Source organism: Columba livia, chromosome W (genome assembly GCF_036013475.1).
Source record: "Columba livia isolate bColLiv1 breed racing homer chromosome W, bColLiv1.pat.W.v2, whole genome shotgun sequence".
Lineage (NCBI taxonomy): Eukaryota > Metazoa > Chordata > Aves > Columbiformes > Columbidae > Columba > Columba livia.
This window is the reverse complement of record NC_088641.1, coordinates 18590155-18615747: the sequence shown is the minus strand read 5'-3', so window position 1 is coordinate 18615747 and position 25593 is coordinate 18590155. Positions and strand designations below refer to the sequence as shown.

At 47.9% G+C, this 25593-nt stretch overlaps 1 protein-coding gene across 5 annotated transcripts in view; it reads right to left on the bottom strand.

The window, feature by feature from the left end:
• LOC102088239 (CBP80/20-dependent translation initiation factor-like) overlaps nucleotides 1-25593 on the bottom strand; it is a 158151-nt gene that overhangs the window by 55204 nt on the left and 77354 nt on the right. For all 5 annotated transcript variants that reach the window (XM_065044992.1, XM_065044993.1, XM_065044995.1 and 2 more), the window contains one exon: nucleotides 16691-16767. In XM_065044992.1, the coding sequence (XP_064901064.1) occupies nucleotides 16691-16767 (77 nt within the window). The remainder of the gene's footprint in view (nucleotides 1-16690; nucleotides 16768-25593) is intronic.

Here is a 25593-nt window from a genome sequence, read left to right as displayed (position 1 = left end):
ATTGCAAATGAAAAACTCCTGCCTCTCTGCTGATGCAGGACAACACGGCAACCATAAGATAAGATGCGTTATCTCTCAGCTGGGTGGAGGGGTTGCAGCACAAGGCACTTTGCACTCAGAGGCAATTACCGCTGCCCAGCTCACGTGTTGTAATTCATTAAGCTGCAGTAATGCAATCACTCAGCTGAGCCCTTTTAGGAACAAACCGCCAAGACAATGTTGTCCTCCAGGGACCTGCAGTTCGGAGAATTAATTTAGTGTAATAACTCCCAGTGATGTTGTGGACAAACCGAAAGAAAAAAAATGATATGTCTCTAAATTGTCTGGAACCAACCCCTGGGCTGACATCCTGCTCGTCAGTGTCTGCTGGCTTTGCTCAGGAGGGGCAAATGCTGTTTATTCGGGACTTTCCTGCATCTGAACACTTAATCCTTGAGGAACATCCTTGTGAAGGACCATCACTCCAACAAAGAGCTCTTCACCTTGTTCTCCGGGATGCTGTTTGAGCTGGTGCAGCTTTCTTAGTTCTATGTTTTAGTTTTAGGCAGTCCTGCGAGGAGCAGGGAGTTGGACTTGATCCTTATGGGATCTTTCCAACTGAAGATATTTTGTGATTCCTTTCTGAGATGCACCTTTAGTGCAGTCGTTCATGAAAAAGTGGCCTGTCCTCCACCACTGGCTTGAAGTTTCTAAATCTGAAGCAACACAGTGACTATTATTTTAACAGCATCTCTGCTTATGTGCTTTCAGCTGCCTCAAGAGCTTTTTGCATCGTTACACTATGATTTAACAAGATGCTAATATTGCTACTTATCAAGGACACAAATGGAGACTTACTTTTGTCCTTAAAAATAAAAATAAAAAAATCTTGGTCCTGAGGAGTTTGCTCAGGAGAAAACTCTCTTACAAAGGGCAGCTTTTCACAGCCACCGTTACGCCAGCTCGACTCCTGCTCAGCAGGGACACCCGTGACATCCCCAGTAGCTTTGGGATGTCCCTTCTGTGCCCCCAGAAAGAGTCTCCACGGTGGCTTTGGTCACCCCCATCAGTTCCCAGGGGGCACAGAGGAGACAGGAGCATGAGGAGGATGAAAACCTGATTTCCAGATGCCACTTCAGGGGTTCAGACCCACGTGCTGTTAAATTTAATTATCTTGACTTGGAAATCCTATTGAGAAGGGAAAGGGTGTTTCAACCATTTCAATTCCTTCCCTTCCTCTCTTTTTCTTCTGTTTCAGAATCATTTATTGAGTTCACTAAAAGCACCACAAATTGTTTAGCTCAGTGTTTGTTTTCAGCAAGTACCCAGGCCATCCGAAACATTTTGTTTTGTTCCAGTTCAGAACGGCACTTTGGCACTAAAATAACATCTCGATATTGTTGCTTTTTTTTTCATAAACATTCTCTCCTCTCACTGCAAAGCTCTCAACAAATGACCTTGGAAGAACAAAAGACATTTCTGTATTGTTTTAAGTTCTCTTCCTTTCTGAAAAACCTCAATTAAAACGGTGAAAAAGCAAACGTGTCCCTACTGTACTCTGTAATTATGAACTCATTTCTATTCACTCGCCCAGCAGGAGAGGTTTGTCCTCGTGATCTTTGGGAACAGATTTCCAAGGCTTTTCCAAAATTTCACAGCCTTAAAAACACCACATTCAGATTCATGTCAGCCATAAAACACATTCACCTTCACCCAAAATAACTTGCAATCTTAAAATTCATGGCGAGGGCCATTCCTGTGATTATTTTTATTTGTGAAAGGAGCCCCAGCGCTGGATGTGAACAGGTAGATCAGCACGGGAGTGGCTCTGGAAACAGTGCAACCCTTCATGACAGTGTGAAAATTGCATGAATATGGGCTGTCAGCTTATTGTAAAGAGTTTTCAAATAAATACCTTGCATAGCATGCTCCTGATTGATGGTCGGGATTTTCTTAGTGATCTTTCCAGCACAAAAACTACCTGGCCCAAAGAGGATGCATGCCATTGCCGTCCCAACCTCTTGACTTGCCCATGTGATGCTCATGGGAACAAGTGTAGAGTTTTCTTTTGGTAAAGTCCCACTGAGAAAAACATTTTTCAAGACAAAATGCTGGGACAACTTGGTTATATATGTATTTTTATTGGTTATATGTGTATGTATAAATATAAGGAGATGGACTTTTAGCAGGGACTGTTGCGATAGGACAAGGGGTGATGGTTTTAAACTAAAGGAGGGGAGATTCAGGCTGGACATGAGGAAGAAATTGTTGCCCCTGAGGGTGGTGAGAGCCTGGCCCAGGTTGCCCAGAGAGGTGGTGGATGCCCCATCCCTGGAGACATCCCAGTCCAGGCTGGACGTGGCTCTGAGCAACCTGAGCTGGGTGAAGATGTCCCTGCTCATGGCAGGAGTGGGACTGGGTGAGCTTGGAAGGTCCCTTCAACCCAAACTATTCTGTGATTCTGAGATCTTTAAGCAGAGAGTGAAAGGTAAAGTGGGTAAAGAAGAGGGAAAACCATTTTTTTAATGAGAGATGAAACAGTGGACAAGACGATTATACTTGAGAACTCACAATCAGATAATAATGAATGCAAAATAACAGATTTTCACATAAAATAATATTGTGCTTTAAAAACAAGAGAGAAAATAGCTTTCAAGTTCACACATAGTACTACAAGCCACAGTGCTTTAGGGTCCGTTCCTCACCCTCCCATGATTTCGGGTGTTTAGATGAGGTTCTTAGGGACATGGTTTAGTGCTAGATTTAGGTTATGGTTGGACTCGATGATCCTGAGGGTCTTTTCCAACCAAAATGATTCCATGATTCATGTGCCTGTGACACACCTAGACATAGATATTTATTTTCTCTGAACATTTAGAACAAAATCTAAGGGAGGACATGTACATCCACAACACAACTTATGCAGAGCTGAGGACCCCACAGCTCTCATCAACCAACTCCCCAAATCCCACTCAACCCCAAGGGCTTGGGTCAACTCTCATTTCATCTGAAATGTTAAGTGCCAAAAGCATCGCTGCCACACGCATCCTGAGATGTCACCATCTCCTCAGATGCCCCATTTCAGCCACCTCCTGCCTTGGGACATAGCAGATCCATGAACTTGGGCATCTGCCCACCACCTCCCATCTAGAAGAAGGTGCAAATTGTTAATTGAAGTGAAAACGAGTTAGGGGTTGTAGCAGGAGTTAGCCATGCCTTGAAGGGGCTCAGGGCTAAACCTTTCCAGCTGTGGTGACAACAGATCTGTTGACACCTGTTTAAGAAAAAACAATGGCAAAAAAGTCAGCTACTGACTTCACCCAGGTTGCTGAAACATCAATGACTGGTGTCAACTCCTGCTCATGAGCTGCACCAAGACAACATGCCTAGTAGACCCAGGTAGGTTCTACCTACCCAACCAATGGGTGACCCAGGTAGGTTCTACCTACTCAGCTGATGGGTGACCCAGGGAGGTTCTTTTTATTCAACTGATGGGTGACCCAGGTAGGTTCTACCTACCCAACTGATGGGTGAGGAGGGCTTGCTCTGGCCAGTGAAGCCAAGCAGCCTCAAGAAGGGATTTGGCTAAATGTGGGTGATCTCATTGGCTGTGTGCAAAACCAAAACGAGATCTCCCACGTCCCCCCCAAGGCCTTGGACACAAGAGCAGTTGCTTTTTAACCTCCTCCCTGGTTGTACAGCCACTGTGAGCTCCTGCTCCCCATTCCCTAACACTCGCAAAAACAGGCAGCAGCAGAAAAGGAGCGAAGAGCCGTCGGTATCAAGAACTCACTGTCCTCCAGACCAGTTTCTGCTGCCACACAGAAACAAGATCCCTAAGAAATACCGAATTTTGATGAAATCTGGTGTCTCTCCACCACAGCCACATGCTGAAGTTCTGGTTTTGGTTTTTTTGTGTGATTTTTTTTGGTGGTTTTTTTTTTGTTTTTTTTTTTTTTTTCTTTTTTTTTTCTGGAGCAATTATTTTGCTTTCTGTGAAGTAACATCATAAGACCCTGAGATCATCCAGCAGGCTATTACATTTCTGTTGAGGTTTTATAACAGTGAAATGTTTTCCTGGGTGGTACATAAAGTCTTTCAATCAGCTGCAGAGATGGAGAAAAACAACCTGCAAAAGCCTCCTGATGCCATAAAGTCTACTGGCAGCTTGGCAATTCAGGTTTAAAATTAGTCTGCAGGACAGGGGTCACTTCAGTTGCCAAGATCATAAAAAAAAAGGAATAAAAACTCTTGTGTTGTAGAGATTTTATGTAATGACAAAGCCACTCCCGATAGAGAGGTGGCAACCCTGCAGCTGGGAAACGTACCCGGCTCTCCTGCCACTGCCTCCTGGCATTAAAAAAAAGGAACAATGAAAGGAAAGGATTAAATTTGCTTAGATGAGTATCTTTTAACCCTTCTGCACCATCCTTTAGCTAGGCACACGAGGAGGACAGAGCAGATATGGAGAATGGTAACAGAGACACATCTCCTGAAGTCCTCCTCACATGGAGCGTGTCCTATTGGACTCACAAAAATTTATTTTTCTCTTTCCATTAGTCCTGAGCCCACAGAGCACTCTGGTGTTTACAGAAGTACGTTTTCCTTGCATCACATGAAATGTAAAGTCCTTTTAGTCGTCGCTAGCATTGCAGAAAGGAGCTGTAAATATGGCATCGCCTTCCATGGTGCGTTTAGCTGGCAGGATCGCAGCCGCGCCATCTGCCTTCGGGGTGACTCACAACTGGGCATATTGTCACTGACACCCTCATGTGTGGAAGGGCTCAGTGCTGATCACAACGGCAGAAACAAGAGCAGCTGGGTGGAAAAGCCCTGCTCAGTCTGCCACAGATTGAGACAGGCGACAGGCAAAACAAAACTCCCCAATGGATAATAAACACCAACTGCTCACAGTAATGCCATTGGGAAGACTCTACGTGTGCTGCTCTGGGGATGATGCTGGGGCAGGCAAGTGGCTCTTAGATGAGCCAGACTAGGACTGATGCTAGATATAAACCTGGTTGAACTTCAGATGGTATCTGCAGAGCTATTTGATCATCTGTGTCCTGTAGGTACTGGGGCCGAGATTACTGCACATGGGTGGCATTGGACTATTAGAGCCCCATGCCATGCTGACATGGGCATAGAATCACAGAATAGTTTGGGTTGGAAGGGACCTTCCAAGCTCATCCAGTCCAACCCCTGCCATGAGCAGGGACATCTTCACCCAGCTCAGGTTGCTCAGAGCCACGTCCAGCCTGGACTGGGATGTCTCCAGGGATGGGGCATCCACCACCTCTCTGGGCAACCTGGGCCAGGCTCTCACCACCCTCAGGGGCAACAATTTCTTCCTCATGTCCAGCCTGAATCTCCCCTCCTTTAGTTTAAAACCATCACCCCTTGTCCTATCACAACAACATTGCTGAAAAGTCTGTCCCCATCTTTCTTACAGGCCCCTTTTGAGTACGCAAAGGCCACAATAAGGTCTCCCTGGAGCCTCCAGCTGAACACCCCAACTCTCTCAGTCTGTCCTCCCAGAAGAGCTGTTCCAGCCTCGGATAATTTCTGTGGCTCCAACAGGTCCATGTCTGTCTTGTGCTGAGGACCACACAGCTGGATCCAGCACTGCAGAGGGGTCTCACCAGAGCGGAGCAGAGGGACAGAATCACCTCCCTCAACCTGCTGGTCATGCTCCTTGTGATGCAACCCAAGATACCATTTGTCTTCTGGGCCAACTACTGAGCCCGGAATGGTCTTGATGGAGCCAAACCACCTCCAGATCTCATCTCCAAGAGGTTCCTCTTGACGAGAAGATGCGATGCCACCCAGCAGCTCAACCCGCAGCTGAGTCACCTGCAGCTGGATGCCCACGGGTTGTCAGGAGGTGGCTTTTTGATCACTGAAGGACCACTCTTTCAACATGGAGCCTGGTGCAGGCTTTGTTCTCAACAACCTCCTCCCGGTAGTGGGGTTCCAGTGCTGTGACCCCTGGCTGAGCTTTCTCCTCGACGCCTGGAAGGAAGGACAGCGAGGCTGGGCGATGCCGGCGCGTCTGGCCAGCACGGCTCTGTGGGTCTAAGGGGCTTCTGCTTGACCCCTCCTGATACAATCTCTGTCCTGTTCTATCACGGCCTTGCCCAAAGAGCAGCTGATGGACTAACCGGGTCCCAAGGACACCAAGCCTTCATATGGACCTACCCAATAGCCTTGTGAGAGGGTTTGGGAGTAAATGCAAACATGGAGAAGGAAGACCTGGTGCAACCTCCTCCATCTGTCACTCCCTTCATGGCAATTAAAGCAGACCTTCCTCTGCTTTCCAGTCTTGATTAAATGACCCATTTTATCTGCTCGCTGTTCGCAGCAGCGCATTTCTTCAGCAGAAACAGCCCTTCTCCCCCTATGCCGTTTATCCCCGCTTGAGAGAATCCGCATCCACTCTCAGCCTCTGCCGGGCAAGGCTGAACCAACAGACGTGTGAAGCGGCATTTCCTTCTTGGGGCTTTCAAGTTTATTGTGTCCTTTAGTTCCCTGGGTGACCTAGGATCCTCATATTAACAAACAGAAAAAAAAAAAAGTGTAGAAAACTTTTGCTTTACCTCTCATCTCATCTTAACCCCCCCCCTTGCTAATGGCTCCATCTGTCTCCAGCCTCATGTGGTCCCACAACTACCACCCAATCCCATATGAGGAGATCTTGCCCTTGAAGGACCGAGCTGAGCAAAGCTGATTCCTGTGATGTTTTTATGACAGGGTAAAGTGGTCAAGTGCCCTTTATGGTGTTTTGAAAGGAAATTTTACAGGAACAATGTCCCGAGAAGCATGGCTATTGAAAAACCCTTCACAAAAGGACTTTGCCACAAGAGGAAAAGCAGCTTAATCAGTCCAACTAATCACTGTAGGTGGCTGAGTGTCCCCGAGGGTCTGTAAAATCAAATATAATGGGAAAAGTAATATATCACACCTTGCTTACGCTCCTCGGCAGAGCCACTAGCGGATCTGAAACGTTCCCTGCCTGGCCCCAAGCCACCGCGACGGTCCTTTGGGCCATCCCTATGCAGGACCACAGTCATGTCTGTGAGAGACCCCGGCTGGGGCCACATGGACCAGATGAGATGAGCTCCAGGAGGTCCCTCAGCAACGTGGTGGCCTGTCCGGGTGATCTGGGCTCCGAGCAGGGAGGCACTACAGGGATGCTCACCTCAGATAACCCAATTTTCGGCGCAGGCGCGAGCAGGAGGGGTCAGCGGCGCTTACACAACCCTCCTGCTTCAGGAAGAGGAAACTGCCCCTGACAGCCACCCAGGGCTTGCTGGGGAAGGGCGATATTTCTGCCTCCCCTCATCTCGGAGTCTAATTAAAACCAGAAAACAACACACAGACATTTAAAAAAAAAAAAAAAAAATCCAGACTGTTTTACCTGATCATTTAAGTGTAAAGCCAAATTAACAGTAGGAAGCAAATTGGGATGATGTAAGAGAAAACTTGGGGATGTTTCGGTAATCCTGCTGTCAAAAGGATTTGGGGCATGCTGAGGGGAGGTGAGGAGAGCACATGAGATTCTTTGCTTCCACTCATTCTCTCTATGTACGAGCCAGGAGGACCTACGCGGTCTTCTGCTCCACCTCCTTATCTCCACACAAGGGCTTTATGAAGGATGGATGTCTCACCAGCATGGAGGACACACAAGGGATCTATTGAAAAGAGTATTTCAGACACCATTTGGGAAGACAGGATTAATTAACTCTTCGGGTTTTATTCCATCTCCAAGCCACAGGTCTGTGCTTCCCTCTGTAATCCTGTCCTGTCCCATAGAATGACCACCAAAAGCCCTGTGAGATACCAGCCAGCACCTACACACACATGAGGATTTCCTTTTGGTCAGGTATTCAGCCTGGTTTGACTTTTGAATCCAACAAAATGTCATTGAACCCATGTGATTACAACGGCGCAAACTTTCTAAGACTTCCCCAGCAACCTTTCCTTGCTCCTCACCAAAACTATCCCCTTCCTTAGGTGACACAGAACAATTTTAGTCCTCTGTTAACCAGAAGATCAAGAAATTGGTAGAAACTTCTCTGTCTTAACCCATAGCAACTCCATATATTCCTTGTAGATCTTATCTAAACTGGGCAAGATTTCTTATCACTCCTACAAGGCCTCTGTGAACTTATCACCAGGCTGGTTGGACCCTCCATCCAAAACCACGTCATCCCATGATGCCATGGGAACTGAAGGAACCCTGTGCAGCACCAATCTGACTTGTGATGCTTTGATAGATACTTAAGAAACAGAATTTTTGGGAACTTTTTGAAAGACAATGGGCCAAACTCAGAGTCCACCTGCCCAAGGAGACCACATCCCAGCACAGCTCGTGCTCCACTAGCAGAGAGGCAGCGGGTTGGGAAGGGCAGAAGGAGAGGACTTGAGAAACGGGTCCAGAGTATTTATTTTCTCTCAACTACTTGCTTGAGATGAAGGCTGGAGAGGTCCTGCTACCACCTGGGGAAAATCTCTCCTTCACTGGAGTTACGGGAGGTCAAACCAAGTTACCGTTGGTGACATCTAGGTAGGGTGGGTCTTGTGTGGCAGCAAAGAGCAGATTAGCATTTGGGACAATAAAACCCTCTATGGATCACATGGACATCTATGAAAAAACTTGCCTTTGCTGTTCTCCTTCAATGATCCAATCAAGCAAAGATGTTCTTCATCAGAAGGTGGCAGTTATGCCTCGTGTGGCCAAACCAACAGAGAAAACATCAGGGTTTTCTGCCAGGTGACAAAGGGAAGGTGACACCTCTCCCTGGTCTCCTGCCCTGGTTGGAAGCTCTTTGCAGCAAGGACCTCACCGCCTCTCGTAGGCTTTTACGACAACTTGTGCAACCAAACCCTCTACCAGATATGGCTCTGATGTTGAGCGCTGTTACCAAAAATGCGTCCAACAGACACACAGTGGTCCTTAATTGGGAAAGCTGAAGCCTCTTTTAATGACATCTTTAATCTACTCTTTGTTTCTATCTTACACAACCAATGAAGCACATATCTCATTGAAAAATGACTTGTGGAATGTAAAAACAGATTGTATATGCAAGGAGAGAGCTATGGTTGAATGTCCATAGGGTTGCTTCTCCCCATGGGAGTGAAAGGTGCATGGTGGGGACCTTGGGGTAGGTGGGCCACGCTCCTCCACAATGCGGTGACAGCATTTCCTGAGGAAAGGTGATGGGAAAGAAGTGGGGACAGGCGCTATTTATAGCACAGCCAGACATCGGCGTCATTATGCATGAGAAACAAGAGGTGCTGCGCTGGCCCAAGACATGGCCTCATCAGAGAGGGGAGTGGAGACTGCACATGCTCTGGGAGGGAACCGGTATCATTTATAAGACCAGAGCTAAACCTATGCATCGTTGGGGACAGACATTTTAGCAGGGCCTGTTGCAATAGGAAAAGGGGTGATGGTTTTAAATGAAAGGAGGGGAGATTCAGGCTGGACATGAGGAAAAAATTTTTGATGCTGAAGGCAGTGAGACCGTGTCCCAGGTTGCCCAGAGAAGTGGTGGATGCCCCATCCCTGGAGACATCCCAGGTCGGGCTGGACGGGGCTCTGAGCAACCTGATCTGGGTAAAGATGTCCCTGCTCATGGCAGGGGTTGGACTGGGTGAGCTTTGAAGATCCCTTCAACCCAAACCATTCCACAATTCCACGATTCTATGTTCCTTGCAAATCCATCACATGTCAACCCTATTCCCACCCTTGGCCGCTGCCAACTCCTTTCTAAGAAACCAGCTTTTCTTGTCTTGGGTTTGGGCATTCAGAGTTTCTTCCCAACCCCTGCACCACCAAACGGCCCTGTTCAGCCTCTCCCAAGCGTCCCTCTCTCCATGGTCTTGCAATTTTGGGTCTCTCCATATCCAGATGAGGTTTAAAACAAAAAGCCCGTAACTCCCAATGGTTTTGCTGACCACAAAATCTCATCCTGAGGGATGTTCATACTCCCTTTGTGGCTCCACCAGCTCTGAAATGAAGCTTTCCCACCGCACACCCCACCACCCCACCCCCCCCCCCCCCCAATGATGCCTGGAACATTATGATAACAGTGCTGCAATTAAGTGTGAACAGCTTTGTAAACTGCTTGTGCTCCAATACCGTGTGGCTTTTTTTCTTATTCCCTTTTTTTTTTTCCCCATTCCATTTTCTTTTCCAGTTCCTGAGATCAGCTGATCGGAGGCAGCTCGGCAGGTCCCGATTAAGCGAAATCTTCGAGGTACAGAGAAGCTTTTTTTGGGTTTTTCTTTTTTTTTTCCTCTCAATCGGGCACTTTGGTTCTCAAGAGACCTGGCATCTCCTGGCAGCTCCCGGCAACCCTTGCAAGAGCAGCTCACGTGGAGTGGGCAATCGCTCTCCCGCCCCTCGTCTTGAAAAAGCCTCCGGGAGCTGCCCACCAGGTGCTGGAAGGGGCATTTGGGTTGTGACACCGGTGAGTAGCATCCACGCTGTGCTGCAGCAGCGGGTGTGGTAACTCGTGCACTAGGGTGTAGAGGTTGTCACCTTTTACTAGTTAGACTCTCACCTATTGCCAGTGTTTCATACTGTTGCTGACCATGGTCTCGACCAGAAAGAGAGCTTGTCTGAAAAAGACTGTAGCAGCTCAGACAGACTGTCTGCCCTGAACCGTGGCTATTCAGGTTTCTGGCTGCAGAGAGTGCCAGAGCCTGCTGCTGCCGGATGACGATGGCCAGCATCCCACCTGTGTGAGGTGTGAGCAGGTGCAAGATCTGCTCTACATGGTTGCGAAGCTTAAGGAGGAGATTGAGACACTGAGGACCATCAGGGAGTGTGAAAAGGAAATTGACTGGTGGAGTAACTCCCTGGCGTGCCACTCAGAGAGGCTCCAGGGGGATACCCCCCAAAAGGTGATGAACCCCTTGCCCTGTCAGGCAGAGGGAGAAGACCTGAGACAGCCCCTTCGCTGTCGGGCAGAGGTAGAGGACAGAAAAGATGACGAGGGTTGGAAGCTAGTTCCAGTTTGGGGCTGTGGGCAACCCCCTTCCCTACCTGCTTTGCTTCCCCAGGTGCCCCTCCATAATAGGTTTGAGGCCCTGGATCTTGAAGAGGAGGTAGGTGAGGATGTGGTGCAAGGCCCACCTACGAGGTCACATAGAAAGAGGCAGTTGACTCCATGCCTCAAGACTGCCTCAGATAAGAAAGAAAGAAGGGTAATTGTAGTAGGCAATTCCCTTCTGAGAGGGACAGAGGGCCCATTCCGCAGAGTTGACCCTCATCGTAGGGAAGTGTGCAGTCTACCTGGAGCCCGGATCAGGGACATCACCAGGATGCTCCCCAACCTGGTGCACCCGACGGACTACTACCCAGTGCTGATCTTCCAGACAGATGGGGAGGAAGCTGCATCCCGCAGTCTGACGGGAATGAAAAAAGATTTCAAGGCCTTGGGACGGATGGTAAAAGAGTCTGGGGCTCAAGTGATTTTCTCTTCCCTCCTTCCAGTTTTGGGTGATGATGTGGGAGAGAATAGAAAAATCCAGTCCCTAAACAACTGGCTACAGGACTGGTGCTACAGGCAGGGCTTTGGGTACTTTGATAACGGCTGGTTTTACAAGACACCAGTCCAAACAGTGATACGTGGGAAAGGTTTATCTCGCAGGGGCAAAAGGATGCTGGGACAGGAATTAGCAGGGCTCATTTGGATAGCTTTAAACTAGATTTGAAGGGGGATTGGGTGGTAGCTGGGCTTGCATCAGTAGGGCAGCACTCTGGAGTTCATGAGGGCTGGGAGGTCCCCCATACCCCTGAGGTGAAATCGGAGTGCTCAGCTCGCTCCCTGAAATGCCTGTACACCAATGCGGGCAGCATGGGGAATAGGCAGAAGGAGTTAGAAACCTGTGTTAGGGCAGGAGATTATGATCTGGTGGCAATTACAGAGACATGGTGGGACAGCACACATGACTGGAATGTGGTCATGGATGGCTATGTCCTTTTCAGGAAAGACAGGCCAGCCAGGCGAGGTGGTGAAGTTGCTTTTTACATGAGAGAGCAACTACAACATGTTGAATATAGGCACAGATGAGGAGCGAGTTGAAAGTCTGTGGGTGAAAGTTAAGGGGCAGGCTGACAAGGGTGATACTATTGTGGGCGTCTATTATAGGCCACCAGATCAGGGTGAGGAAGTTGATGAGGCTTCTACAGACAGCTGGAAGCAGCCTCACAATCACAGGTCCTGGTTGTGGTGGGGGATTTTAACTTCCCTGATGTTTGTTGGAAGGACTACCCAGCCAGCCAGCCACAGTCTAGGAGGTTCCTCCAGTGCGTTGATGATAACTTTCTGATGCAAAGGGTGGAGGAGCCAACTAGAAGAGGTGCATTGCTGGACCTCATCCTCACTAACAAGGAGGGTCTGGTTGAAGCAGTAAAGGTTGAGGGCTGCCTTGGTTGCAGCGACCATGAGATGGTGGAGTTCAGGATCTCATGTGGTAGGAGCAGGATAGCAAGCAGAATTGCAACCCTGGATTTCAGCAAGGCAAACTTTGGCCTTTTCAGGCAATTGCTAGGGGAAATCCCATGGGCAAGGCTGATTGAAGGAAAAGGGGCCCAAGACAGTTGGTTAGTGTTCAGGGACTGTTTCTACCGGGCACAAGATCAGAGCATCCTGATACATAGGAAGTCAAGGAAGGGAGCCAGGAGACCTGCGTGGTTAAACAGGGAACTGCTAGGTAAGCTCAAATGGAAGAGAAGAGTTTATAGATCATGGAAGGAGGGGCTGGCCACTTGGGGAGACTATAAGGCTGATGTCAGAGGGTGTAGGGAGGCAACTAGGAAAGCTAAGGCCTCCTTAGAATTACACCTGGTGAGAGGGGTCAAGGACAACAGGAAGAGCTTTTTCAAATACATGGCAGATAAAACTAAAACCAGAGGCAATGTAGGCCCACTGATGAACGAGGTGGGTGCCCTGGTGACAGAAGACACAGAGAAGGCAGAATTACTGAACACCTTCTTTATCTCTGTCTACTCTGCCGGAGGAGCCCCATACTGCTGAGGCCCCAGAGAAAGGCAGGAGAATGGAGGAGTTTGCCTCAGTTGATGAGGACTGGGTTAGGGAGCAGTTAGGCAATCTGGACATCCATAAATCCATGGGTCCGAATGGGATGCACCCATGGGTGCTGAGGGAGCTGGCTGAGGTCATTGCTGGACTGCTCTCCATCATCTTTGCCAAGTCTTGGGAAACGGGAGAGGTGCCTGAGGACTGGAGGAAAGCAAATGTCACTCCAGTCTTCAAAAAGGGCAAGAAGGAGGACCCGGGTAACTATAGACCGGTCAGCCTCACCTCCATCCCTGGGAAAGTGATGGAACGACTTATCCTTGGTGTCATCTCAAGGCATATCAGGGATAAGAGGGTCATTAGGGGCAGTCAACATGGCTTCACCAAGGGGAAGTCGTGCTTGACCAACCTCATTGACTTTTATGAGGACATACCAAGATGGATAGATGATGGCAGAGTGGTGGACGTGGTCTACCTTGACTTGAGTAAGGCATTTGACACAGTCTCCCACAGCATCCTCACAGCTAAACTGAGGAAGTGCAGTCTGGATGATCGGGTAGTGAGGTGGACTGTGAACTGGCTGAAGGAAAGAAGCCAGAGAGTTGTGGTCAATGGGGCGGAGTCTAGTTGGAGGCCAGTATCTAGTGGAGTGCCTCAAGGGTCAGTACTGGGGCCTGTATTATTCAATATATTCATCAGTGATTTGGATGAGGGAATCGAGAGTACTATCAGAAAGTTTACTGATGACACCAAGCTGGGAGGAGTGGCTGATACGACAGAAGGCTGTGCTGCCATCCAGGGAGACCTGGACAGGCTGGAGAGTTGGGCAGGGAAAAATTTAATGAAATATAACAAGGGAAAGTGTAGAGTCCTACATCTGGGTAGGAACAACCCCAGGTTCCAGTATAAGTTGGGGAATGACCTATTAGAGAGCAGTGTAGGGGAAAGGGACCTGGGGATCCTGGTGGACAGCAGGATGACCATGAGCCAGCACTGTGCCCTTGTGGCCAAGAGGGCCAATGGCATCCTGGGGTGTATTAGAAGGGGGGTGGTTAGTAGGTCGAGAGAGGTTCTCCTTCCCCTCTATTCTGCCCTGGTGAAACCATATCTGGAATATTTTGTCCAGTTCTGGGCCCCTCAGTTCAGGAAGGACAGGGAACTTCTGGAGAGGGTCCAGCGTAGGGCATCAAAGATGATTAAGGGAGTGGAGCATCTCCCTTATGAAGAAAGGCTGATGGAGCTGGGTCTCTTTAGCTTGGAGAAGAGGAGACTGAGGGATGACCTCATTAATGTTTACAGATATATGAAGGGTGAGTGTCACGAGGACGGAGCCAGGCTCTTCTTGGTAACAACCAATGATAGGACAAGGGGTAATGGGTACAAACTGGAACACAAAAGCTTCCACTTAAATTTGAGAAGAAACTTCTTCTCAGTGAGGGTGACAGAACACTGGAACGGGCTGCCCAGGGGGGTTGTGGAGTCTCCTTCTCTGGAGGTATTCAAGACCTGCCTGGACACCTTCCTGTGTAACCTCATCTAGGTGTTCCTGCTCTGGCAGGGGGATTGGACTAGATGATCTTTTGAGGTCCCTTCCAATCCCTAACATTGTGTGATTCTTTTCCCCTATTCCCTTTCCCCTCCTTATTTCTGCTCTTTTCTCCCCCTATTTCTACCATGTTTTTCTCATAAAATAACCATTCTGAGACCTCACTTGCTGCTAGAAATCAATTTGAAGGAGAGAGTGCTCCCTGGGGGCATCTCAAGCAGTGCTAGAAGGACTAAAACTCCCCTCCTGGTCCCAAAAACACCACAGAGACAAGCAGTCCCTGAAAGTCCATCAAACCATATGGTGCAGGGACAGGTAGGGTGCTGGGCTCCCCAGATGAAGTCTAAGGGATAGGAACATGCTTTTTCCACTTAAATAGTTATTTAAGAGACTGGGGGTTCACTCCAGCTCCCTCAACCTGGGCTTCTTATGTTTTTGTTACTAAAATAATTATGTTTTTCTCTCTAAGCATGGACACCACCATGGGTGTCTGTGTCCGTGGAGGACTTGGGCAGAACTGCATCCCTTCTGCTCTTCTATTTTATTAAATTCCTTACTGCTTAGGGATCAGTCTCACAACTCCTCCCACATGATGTCGTATCAACTGGGTTATAGAATCATAGAATAATAGAATGTCCTGAGTTGGAAGGAACCCACAAGAATCATCCTGTCCCAGTGCTCCACCACCCTCTGGGTGAAGAACCTTCTCCTAAGGTCCAACCCAGACCTCTCCTGGCATCTTCCTGCCGTTCCCTCGGGTTTTACTGTTTCTGTCTCTCCTCCTGGGATATTATCCCATTGCTACTTGATCTGGGCTTTATCTTACCCCGAGATCTTCCAAGCCCAGCTCAAGGCAGGTGTTTTTTTTTTTTTTTTGTCTCTCCTGGTTGGAGACAGGGATGTCCTGGGGGGCTGAATGTTCTGTCTGCTGCTGATTTATCTGAAGGGACCAGAAAGAAAAAGAAGCAGTGAAGCAGGCTTTAGCTTGGTTTTAACCATGTTTTGGTGATCAACTCAGCTGAAACAAGCCCTATTTTTTTTTTCCTAAATCACAAGATGAAATTGCCTATTAAACAGCGCACGAGGAAAAAATGAGGGAGTCCCAAAGAAGAAAGAAAATAGAGTTTGCTGCTGACAAAAGCCTTGTCCACAGAAGAATGTTTTAGGATGCTTGAGCAAACTCTTTGCAGCTGTTTTTTGGTTGCTTGGTAAAATTTAGGAAAACCAAACCGAGCAGAGAGTTAACTGCGTCACAGCTTTTCGCGAGTCGAGAAGCGATCGGGAGATTTGAGGACACACTGTAACTCCTATTACAAGTGTTTGTAGGATTCCCCCAAAAATCCCCCCTCGAGGCATCACAGCTCAGACACAGATTTCAGATCACTCTAGGAGAAAGTTGGCCATTTTTTATCCTGTTCAGTAACATTATCCTTGCAAATTCCTGCTTTACTGCCCCAGTTGTGTTTTCTCAGCCACAGCAGAACACGCAGGCAGAAACCAAGCTCCCTTATTCCCCTCTTATTTTCACATTTAACCATAGTCATGGTTCCTACCAAGGACCCTAGATGCCCCCATCTAATTAAATACGCAATTGACACAATTAAATATCCAGTTGACCCAATTCAATTAACTCCAATGGACTGAAATCGCAGGAACTCAGCTGCCTTTTTAGGCATCCAATGCTCGCTGCAACCCCCTCTCAACCACCCCCCCCCTTTGCAGGTGACCCTGAAAGTCAGCAAATTTTGCTTTTCGATAGAAAGAGAGGAAGCAAATCACAAGGACTCAAAGATTTTACAGATAATACCTTCCCAGCTGCCACTTCTAATATAAATGGGGGGATGTGGCTATGCTAGAGTAAGAGGAAGAGAAGGTCCTCAAGATACTCCTGGAGCAATACAGGACGTACCCCAGATTTAAAAGACAAACGATAGGGATGGACAGACTCTGTATTTTCAGGATGTTACTGCTCAAATAAAGGTTTTTCAATTAACCCAATGCTGGCAGCTGCTAAACAGCAGTATTGTGCAAAGACACTCCATGAGACAGAGGGGGAGATGTGCAGTGAAGAAGAGAAGATAAAAAATAAATAAATTAAAGATGCTTCACCTACCTCCGGTCATTTCTCCTCCTTCTGAAGAGTTTTTTGGTGTGTGCAATTTCAGCTTCATGAGGCAACGGATGGTAACCCTGTAAAACAGAGAGAAAAGCAGAGATCAACTCCAAGATACAGGAGACATGGATATGGAAGAGGTCAGAGAGAGACAGAGCTGGACACCCTCCATGTGAGCATGAGAAGAGAAACAGTTCCCATCCAAACATCCTTACAACATCTCAGACTTTATCAACGTGGGTCTGGAAATCCACAGACCTGTTGTACCTGCTCAAGGCTGGTGCAATGAGCAGGCAACGGATTTATCTGTGATTTCTGGATGGGACAAGCCACACAGGGCAAATATTGGTGGATACACCATCTATAGGGAATTCACTCACGTCACAAACCACACTGCTGCACTTAAACCATCCATTTTCATTGGGTTGTTTCCTTTGTCTGTACTTATCTAAAACCCAGCTGTAAAAATGTCTGTAAGCAGCCCAGAGAGGTGGTGGATGCCCCATCCCTGGAGACATCCCAGGCCAGGCTGGATGGGGCTCTGAGCAACCTGATCTTGGTGAAGATGTCCCTGCTCATGTCAGGGGTGGGACTAGGTGAGCTTGGAAGGTCCCTTCAACCCAAACTATTCCATGATTCTATGATTTTGAGGATACTGAAGTAAGGGAACATGAGCCATAGCTGGCAGATGGGTTGGGGTTGTGCCCCCATGCCATTAGCAACTCAACGACCACATAATGAAAACCTCGCTGAGCCTGACCACAATGAGCTGGTCAACCAATGAGATGCTGGAGCGAGTTCAGAGAAGGGAATGGAGTTGGTGAGGGGTTGGAGCACAAGTGTGATGGGAGCGGCTGAGGGACCTGGGGGGTTCAGCCTGGAGAACAGGAGGCTGAGGGGAGAGCTTCTCGCTCTCTGCAACTGCCTGAAAGGAGGTTGGAGCTGGGGGGGGTCAAGCTCTGCTCCCAAGGAACAAGCAACAGGATGAGAGGAAATGGCCTCAAGTTGTGCCAGGGGAGGTTGAGGTTCAAAGCTGGAAACAATTTCTTCCTGGAAAGGGCTGTCGGGCATTGGAACAGGCTGCCTGGGGCAGTGGTGGAGTCACCATCCCTGGAGGGGTTGAACAGACGTGGAGATGAGGTTCTCAGGGACATGGGGTAGTGCCAGGGGTGTGTTAACTGTTGGACTTGATGATCTTGAGGGTCTTTTCCAACCAAAATGATTCTATGATTCTGTACACTGACAACCCATAACACCCCTGGGGAAGGGACAGGTGGCATCTACCTACTGGAGACAACTACGATGACCAGGACATTACACAATTTGCAGCAGTGACATCAGTGGAAGAGCTGCATGTAATTCAAGCTGCTGCCTCGTCATCTCTCCACCAAAGGTGCAGACTCTGACTTGGTATGTTCATCTGATAAGGGAGATGATGTATTTACCATCCTACTATGGTCATCACGAGGCTTCATTAATGTCAACAAAGAGCTCTGAGGTTCCTGGATGAAAGGCACTATATAAGTGCAAAGTATTATTTATTTTCCAGGGACTACAGAGCTATCACAACCATAATGAATTTTATTTATGCAATATTGTCCTTCCCCGACTGGCAATAAAAGCCCTGTAAAAGTCACTCCTTTTATTTCCATTGCAATCTAGCTCAGCATCTGAGCTCCAGCCGCTGCTGGTGAATCACGATGTGCCATGAGGGAGCAGCCTGGCCAAGGGCTGGGTGGGAAACCATCTCATGGAGCAGCAGCTTTGTCACATTGGCATGACAACATTAACACACCAGCTTAAAGAAAAAAAAGTCCCTCTCTGTGTGAAGAGCCTTAAAAATGACAGTTAATTTTAGTAGTGGTTACTGAGATAATAGTATTTGGAGTTTCTCTGGTGGAAGATGTAACAGAGGAGAAAGGTTGCTGGGAATGGTAATGAATTTAGGCTTGTAGACCAGAGAAGGCATCCCCAAGTCCAAGACAAATTTGGTTTATTATGACCATCCACCTTGGCCATCTGCAAAGAACCTGGAGAACCTGCTACTGCAGCAACTCTACAGTTCCCACGGCAGCTGGAACCTTCCACTTCAAAGACCTTCGCTCTTTGAGATGTCAAGCAATGAAGAACTCAAGAAATCCCCAGGTAAGTCCTGCTGCATGTCCCCATTTGAACCTTGCTTTGGCTTCAGTATTCAAGTATGTTTCCTGAGAAGGTAGTTTACTTTTTAACTTTCTCTTTCTCTTATAACACTTCTAGAGAAAATTGGACACACCATGATCGTACGGTTCAGCACAGGCTTTAGAAAGCATGTTCAAGATGCCCCATCCCTGGAGACATCCCAGGCCAGGCTGCACAGGGCTCTGAGCAACCTGAGCTGGGTGAAGATGTCCCTGCTCATGGCAGGGGTTGGACTGGATGAGCTTTGAAGGTCCCTTCCAACCCAAAATATTCTATGATTCTATGATATAGCCCATCTTTTGGAAGTAGTAGCTGGCAACCTGCTTTCCAAGGGCTTGTGGTTGGATTATCACCAAGTTAACCAAGTCTGACTTGGGCTTCTCCTGCAGTCAAACACCTCATGGTTAATTCTCTGTGGAATTTTTGATGTCTAATAGCTTAAAATCATACTGAACCTTCTTCATTAGTTAGGGTTTGAATCTTCCTCATCTACTTGTTCATTGAATGCATAGGAGGAGCTTAATATCTGAAACATCTCTGAAAATTTGCTTGAAATTGGCCAATGGTATCAAAGAGAAAAGGGAAGGAGCAGATGTGCACACAAGCCAATCACATCAGCTCTGCTAGGTTAGGAAGTCAGGTTAAAAATAGTACAATACTCAGTGAGGTTTGTTTCCAAATGTTGTATGACCACAGCAGGCTAAAGCTCAGGGTATTTTTAAGAATTTAAGCTGCATTGCAGACACAAGTGGAAATACAATCACCCTGGAGAAATTAAACTACTTCTGCAGAACACAAAGACCTAAAGCACCGATTTCCTCAACATGAAGCATTCATTGCAGTCTCAGGAGCTGCCTTTTAGAATCATAGAATCATTCTGTTTGGAAGAGACCTTCAAGATCATCAAGTCCGACCATAACCTAACTCTGGCACTAACCCATGTCCCTAAGAACCTCGTCTCCGCATCTTTTAAACCCCTCCAGGGATGGTGACTCTACCAGCAGCATCGGGGTGAGAGATGATTTCATTACACATGAATAAGGTTCCTAATCCAAGGAGCACGATGGTGCCTGAACAGAGGAGAACTTGGTGTCCCCATTAGGAAAATCAAGCACCTCCCTTCTCCAGCTGAGCAGTTCCCTTCCTTAGTCGTAGTCAAGAGACAATGTTTTGGAAAAAAACAGTCATCAGTCCCTACTCTTGTGTGGGTTTTTTTGATGCCTGAAGAGCTAAATTTGGAAGGGAGAAAAGTCAACTTTTTTTTTTTTTGCACAGTAAGCTGATGTAAAAGGAAATACCAGCAACTTGCAAGAAGGATGTAGTGGCTGGAGAAGACCAAAGGTGCTGGGCGGGTGGGGACAGGCCAGAGTCCCAAGGGCACAGTGAGCACCTTGATGGCTCTTGAGTTTGTCTGGAGGCTGCTCCCCACCATGGGTCATGCAGGACGGCAATGGAAGTGCCTTTGGTCATAGAATCCTAGAATAGTTTGGGTTGGAAGGGACCTTCCAAACTCATCCAGTTCAACCCCTGCCATGAGCAGGGACATCTTTACCCAGATCAGGTTGCTCAGAGCCCCGTCCAGCCTGGCCTGGGATGTCTCCAGGGATGGGGCATCCACCACCTCTCTGGGCAACCTGGGCCAGGCTCTCACCACCCTCAGTGTCAAACAGAGGTGGCTTGCTGAGGACAATTTGGATCTGAAAGGCAGCTCTTTCATTATTCAGTGAATAAACTCTTTATGAACCTGAAATCCCTGAGCAGAGCCAAAGGGAAACATCTCACAAGGCAGAAGACCACGCTCCACTTGGCAATGGGTCTACAAGAAGAGGGGTGTTTTTTGCTCCTCCTTGAGTCAGAGGACAACATCAAGCCCAGGTGCTCATGGTTTTCATACGGAAGTTTGCAACTTCTCAGTGGGCAGCAAAATTGCATTTACTGTCTCTCCAATATCAGTTTTATTTTGATATTTATTCACAGGTGGCTTGAGAAAAAATGTAACAAACCAGCATTTCAGTGCTGCTGGTTCTGGAAGTGAGGCATGTGGGAAAAGCAAAGAACAAGGAGCCCGTGGTCTTAGGAAGGACCATTAATAGGAGTCATTTTCAATTTTGGAGCAAAACACTCTGCGGTTGACATGGTGGGAAGCTTGGAGCAGAACCTGAGAAGCCCATGGGACTTCTAATGCATGTCAAGTTTCAATTATAAACATGCATGCTGGAACAAGAAAAGCCAACAGTTCTGAAAGAGATGGAGCATTCAGGACCAGTCTGCTCTCCAGGCCAGTCTCCTAAAGATCAGCTACATTGTGATGGACATATTCATTCTTCTCCCAAGTAGCAAGTGATAGGACAAGAAGAAATGCTCTCAAGTTGCGCCAGGGGAGGTTGAGGTTCAAAATTGGGAACAATTTCTTCCAGGAAAGGGCTGTCGGGCATTGGAATGGGCTGCCCAGGGCAGTGGTGGAGTCACCATCCCTGGAGGGGTTGAACAGATGTGGAGATGAGGTTCTCAGGGACATGAGTTAGTGTCAGGGGTGGGTTAATGGTTGGACTTGATGATCTTGAGGGTCTCTTCCAACCAAAATGATTCTACGATTCTATGATTTTTAGATGTTTGGGGGAAAGCAGCTCTTGGAGAATGGAAAGTGGTATCTCACAAGCTTAGGTGACTATCATACAGCCAGTTAGCACACACCAAGGGAAATATGTCATCTACTGAAATTGCTGGAAACAGACGGCAGATGGGAGCAGGTTTGACACCCACATGCACTCTTTTTGTGCTTTCCCTTTCTAATGAAGGTGTCTGTCCAACCCTCAAACCCGTCTACCTGCCCAGGGAATCCAGAAAGCTGCCACTCCACTGCCCCAGAACCATTTACCTCAAGGTTTAATGAAAGAACAGGTAAAAAGCTTTCAAGATCTTGTTGGCAATCTGCATCAATGCAAAAGCCTCCACTTCTCCCCCCACCGATACCTGCTCCTCCCCATCAACATCCCTCTTCTGAGCCACTCCAGCCCAGTAACCTGTGGGATACTGGCCTGGAAGGGACATGAGGAACAGGGTCATGGTTATTTTAGAGCTACCATGCTATGATCAGGAGCTTTGCCATAATTTTTCTCATCCCTCCTCTGCAGCAGGATCAGCTGAAGATGAAGAAAGACGTACCAGCTTTGGTCCTTTTACTGGCGACAGTAAATCACAAGGAGATAAGCAGAAATGAGGCAGGACTTGTGGCTGCTGGTGGTCCTTCTGTGACCACCTGTAGGTAGCAAACCCCAGGGTCTCCTTTGGCATATAATCATTTTGGTTGGAAGAGGCCCTCAAGATCATCAGGTCCAACCATTAACCTAATTCTAGCACTAAACGATGTCCCTGAGAACCTCATCTATATGTCTTTTAAACCCCTCCAGGGATGGTGACTCCACCACTGCCCTGGGCAGCCTGTTCCAATGCCTGACAGCCCTTTCCGGGAAGAAATTGTTCCCAAGATCCAACCTCAACCTCCCCTGGCACAACTTGAGGCCATTTCCTCTTATCCTATCACTTCTTCCTTGGGAGAAGAGGCCAACACCCTCCATGCTCCAACCTCCTTTCAGGCAGTTGCAGAGATCAGAAGGTCTCCCCTCAGCCTCCTGTTCTCCAGGCTGAACCCCCCAGGTCCCTCAGCTGCTTCCATCACACTTGTGCTCCAGCCCCTTCCCCAGTTCTGTTCCCTTCTCTGAACTCGCTCCAGTACCTCAAGGGCTTTCTTGGGGTGAGTGGCCCAAAACTGAACACATCCGACAACAACTGCCTTATAAAAAGATGGGCCTATTTGAAACCAACCTGCACCCTCCCTCCTACTCCTCCATTTCTGCGCTTCTCAAGTTGCACGAGGTGGCCAAATTCATGAGTGTTTCACAAAGACTCGAGGAGCTATGAGAGGTTTGGGTTCATGGCTACATCCCCATGGCATTGACGTCTTAACGCAGCCTGACTTTCAGATGTGAAACCCCACTACACAGAGTGACGTCTTCACTCGACACTCATCCAGCCTCTTCCATAGATGTTCCCCATGCAACAGAAACACTCCCAGCCTGTCACGGTCAAGCAGAAGATGCCTGAACGAATTTTCTTAGTGATCTTTCCAGCACAAAAACGACCTGGCCTGAAGAGGACACATGCCATTGCCGTCCCAACCTCTTGACTTGCCCATGTGATGCTCATGGGAACAAGCGTAAAGTCCCACTGAGAAAAACATTTTTCAAGACAAAATGCTGAGACAACTTGGTTATATATGTATTTTTATTTGTTATATGTGTATGTATAAATATACGGAGATGGACTTTTAGCAGGGACTATTGCAATAGGACAAGGGGTGATGGTTTGAAACTAAAGGAGGGAGATTCAGGCTGGACATGAGGAAGAAATTGTTGCCCCTGAGGGTGGTGAGAGCCTGGCCCAGGTTGCCCAGGGAGGTGGTGGATGCCCCATCCCTGGAGACATCCCAGGCCAGGCTGGATGTGGCTCTGAGCAACCTGATCTGGGTGAAGATGTCCCTGCTCATGGCAGGGGTTGGACTGGATGAGCTTGGAAGGTCCCTTCCAACCCAAACTATTCTAGGACTCTATGATTTATTGACACACATAAACCCTGTAGGCACTTCCAGTAGAACTATCTCCTTGGAGGCCACTTGCCATTGCCTCTTCTCCTTCCCGGACCCCCCCCCAGTGTTGTCCTGCCACCTACTTCTCCTCTCTTACACGAGGGGAATTTTCTACCTCTTGAAAGGAGAGGGCTGAGGCACAAACCAAAACCTTGACCTGCTTTTGAAGCCATGGAAGAATACCAACAATGTCAGGAAGACACCTGGAAATGATTTCTGCTCTGTTAAAATTTAAATGATAAATTTGTTCCTTCAAATTGCAAGCTCTTTATTTTTCCTGGAAGGTGCTTATAAAAATAGTTACTTCTGTACAAGAAATCAATCGGTGCTCAATGTTAATGGAATAGAAAGTGCGAGGATTTTAAAACATACGTGTTGCCCAAGATAAAAAGCAGGGAAATCCTTACAGCACTTCACGGTTGTGGCTCTCCCATCACTCCTCACCCACAACAAAGCATATGTAGGTCCTGGCCACCTCCAAGGAGATACTTTCTTCAACCTCAATAATCAGCGTGTGGCAGTTGCACTCTTCCCCCCTCTGAGAACTGCTATGGCAGTTGCACTTTACCCCTCTGAGAACTGCTGTGGCAGTTGTACATCCCCCTCTCCTTCAATGGGGCAGTTAATGGCTCTTTTGTGGGACCTGGAGTAGGTTGGACAGGGTCGTTAGCATAGGAGGAGGGGCCCAGAGAAGCCAAGAAACTTCTGGAATGCCCACAGCCAGATCTGATCAGACTATAAAACGGGGTCCCCACTGAAGATTCCCTTTGTGTGGTCTTCTTGGAGCAGCGGGTCTGTGCCGGAGCCCTCCTCTTAGGCGGGAACGCCATCTAAGGAAACTTCCTGGGACTGGAAGCGCCTCACCTCCTCATTTGGGTGAGTGATAATCTACTGTAGTCTTTGCCGACCAGGCAAGTGTAGTATCCTGGAGTCAGAGGGTTCTGGCTTTGTTTCTTGTGAGTGCGTGCATGCATGCTGTGGATCCTCATTATTCTCATTTGCTGCACCCCAATAATCTCCTCAACTGATATCTGAACCTTTATCTTATGTTATCGGAGTGCTAACTAATTGTATAAACCCTGTTTTGGTCGGTTTGTTGGCTGTACTTTTCTGGCCAGAATAAAGTCTGTTTTGGAACTTGTTTTGCCCCCTAAAACTGACTTTGGGGTCCCTCCATGACATGGTGTCAGGGCTACATTAAACTATACAGTTGGCAGGAAGGACTTAGTTTCCAGCCACCCAGGAGCTGGAAAAGGAACAAAACTCCTCTGGCTTTGCCACCACTGATCCAACAAGCCCCCATGGCAGATGTTCTGTGGGACCTTGATAGTAGGATGTGCTTGATGATGAATCATGGCATGACATAGGCCTCAAATGGGAGGCATGGGAAGCTGTTTCTTGGGAGGTATCCCGGTTTGGAGGATTTCCCAATTAACTGGATCTTTGCATCTTGCACACCAGAAATCGTAGATGGGCAGCAAAGGCTGGATGTGTAGCTGCAGCACGCATGCCTCAGTGATGAGCACTTCAGAAAAGACTCTTTTCCCAAAAAAATGGTGGGAGCACAGAGGAGGGATATCTGTGACAGTGATCAGGACTGTCACAGCTAAACACCACTCTTCAGTTATCATTAAAAACATTTCCCTATAGGGAATATCCCTCTGCCCTCCCATGTTGCCCCAAGGACGCAGACTCCTGGATTTTTACTTGTTGAGCATTAATGCTGGTTTATACGTCCCCTCACACGAAATGGTGGGTGTTTTAATCATACAATAGAATTATAGAATCATCGTGGTTGGAAGAGACCCTCAAGATCAAGTCCAACTGTTAACCCAACCCTGCCAATAACCCATGTCCCTGAGAACCTCATCTCTGCATCTGTTCAACCCCTCCAGGGATGGTGACTCCACCATTGCCCTGGGCAGCCTGTTCCAATGCCCGACAGCCCTTTCCGGGAAGAAATTGTTCCCAATTTTGAACCTCAACCTCCCCTGAAACAACTTGAAGCTGTTTCTTTGTGTCCCTGTCTCCCCTCAGCCTCCTGTTCTCCAGGCTGAACCCCCCAGGTCCCTCAGCC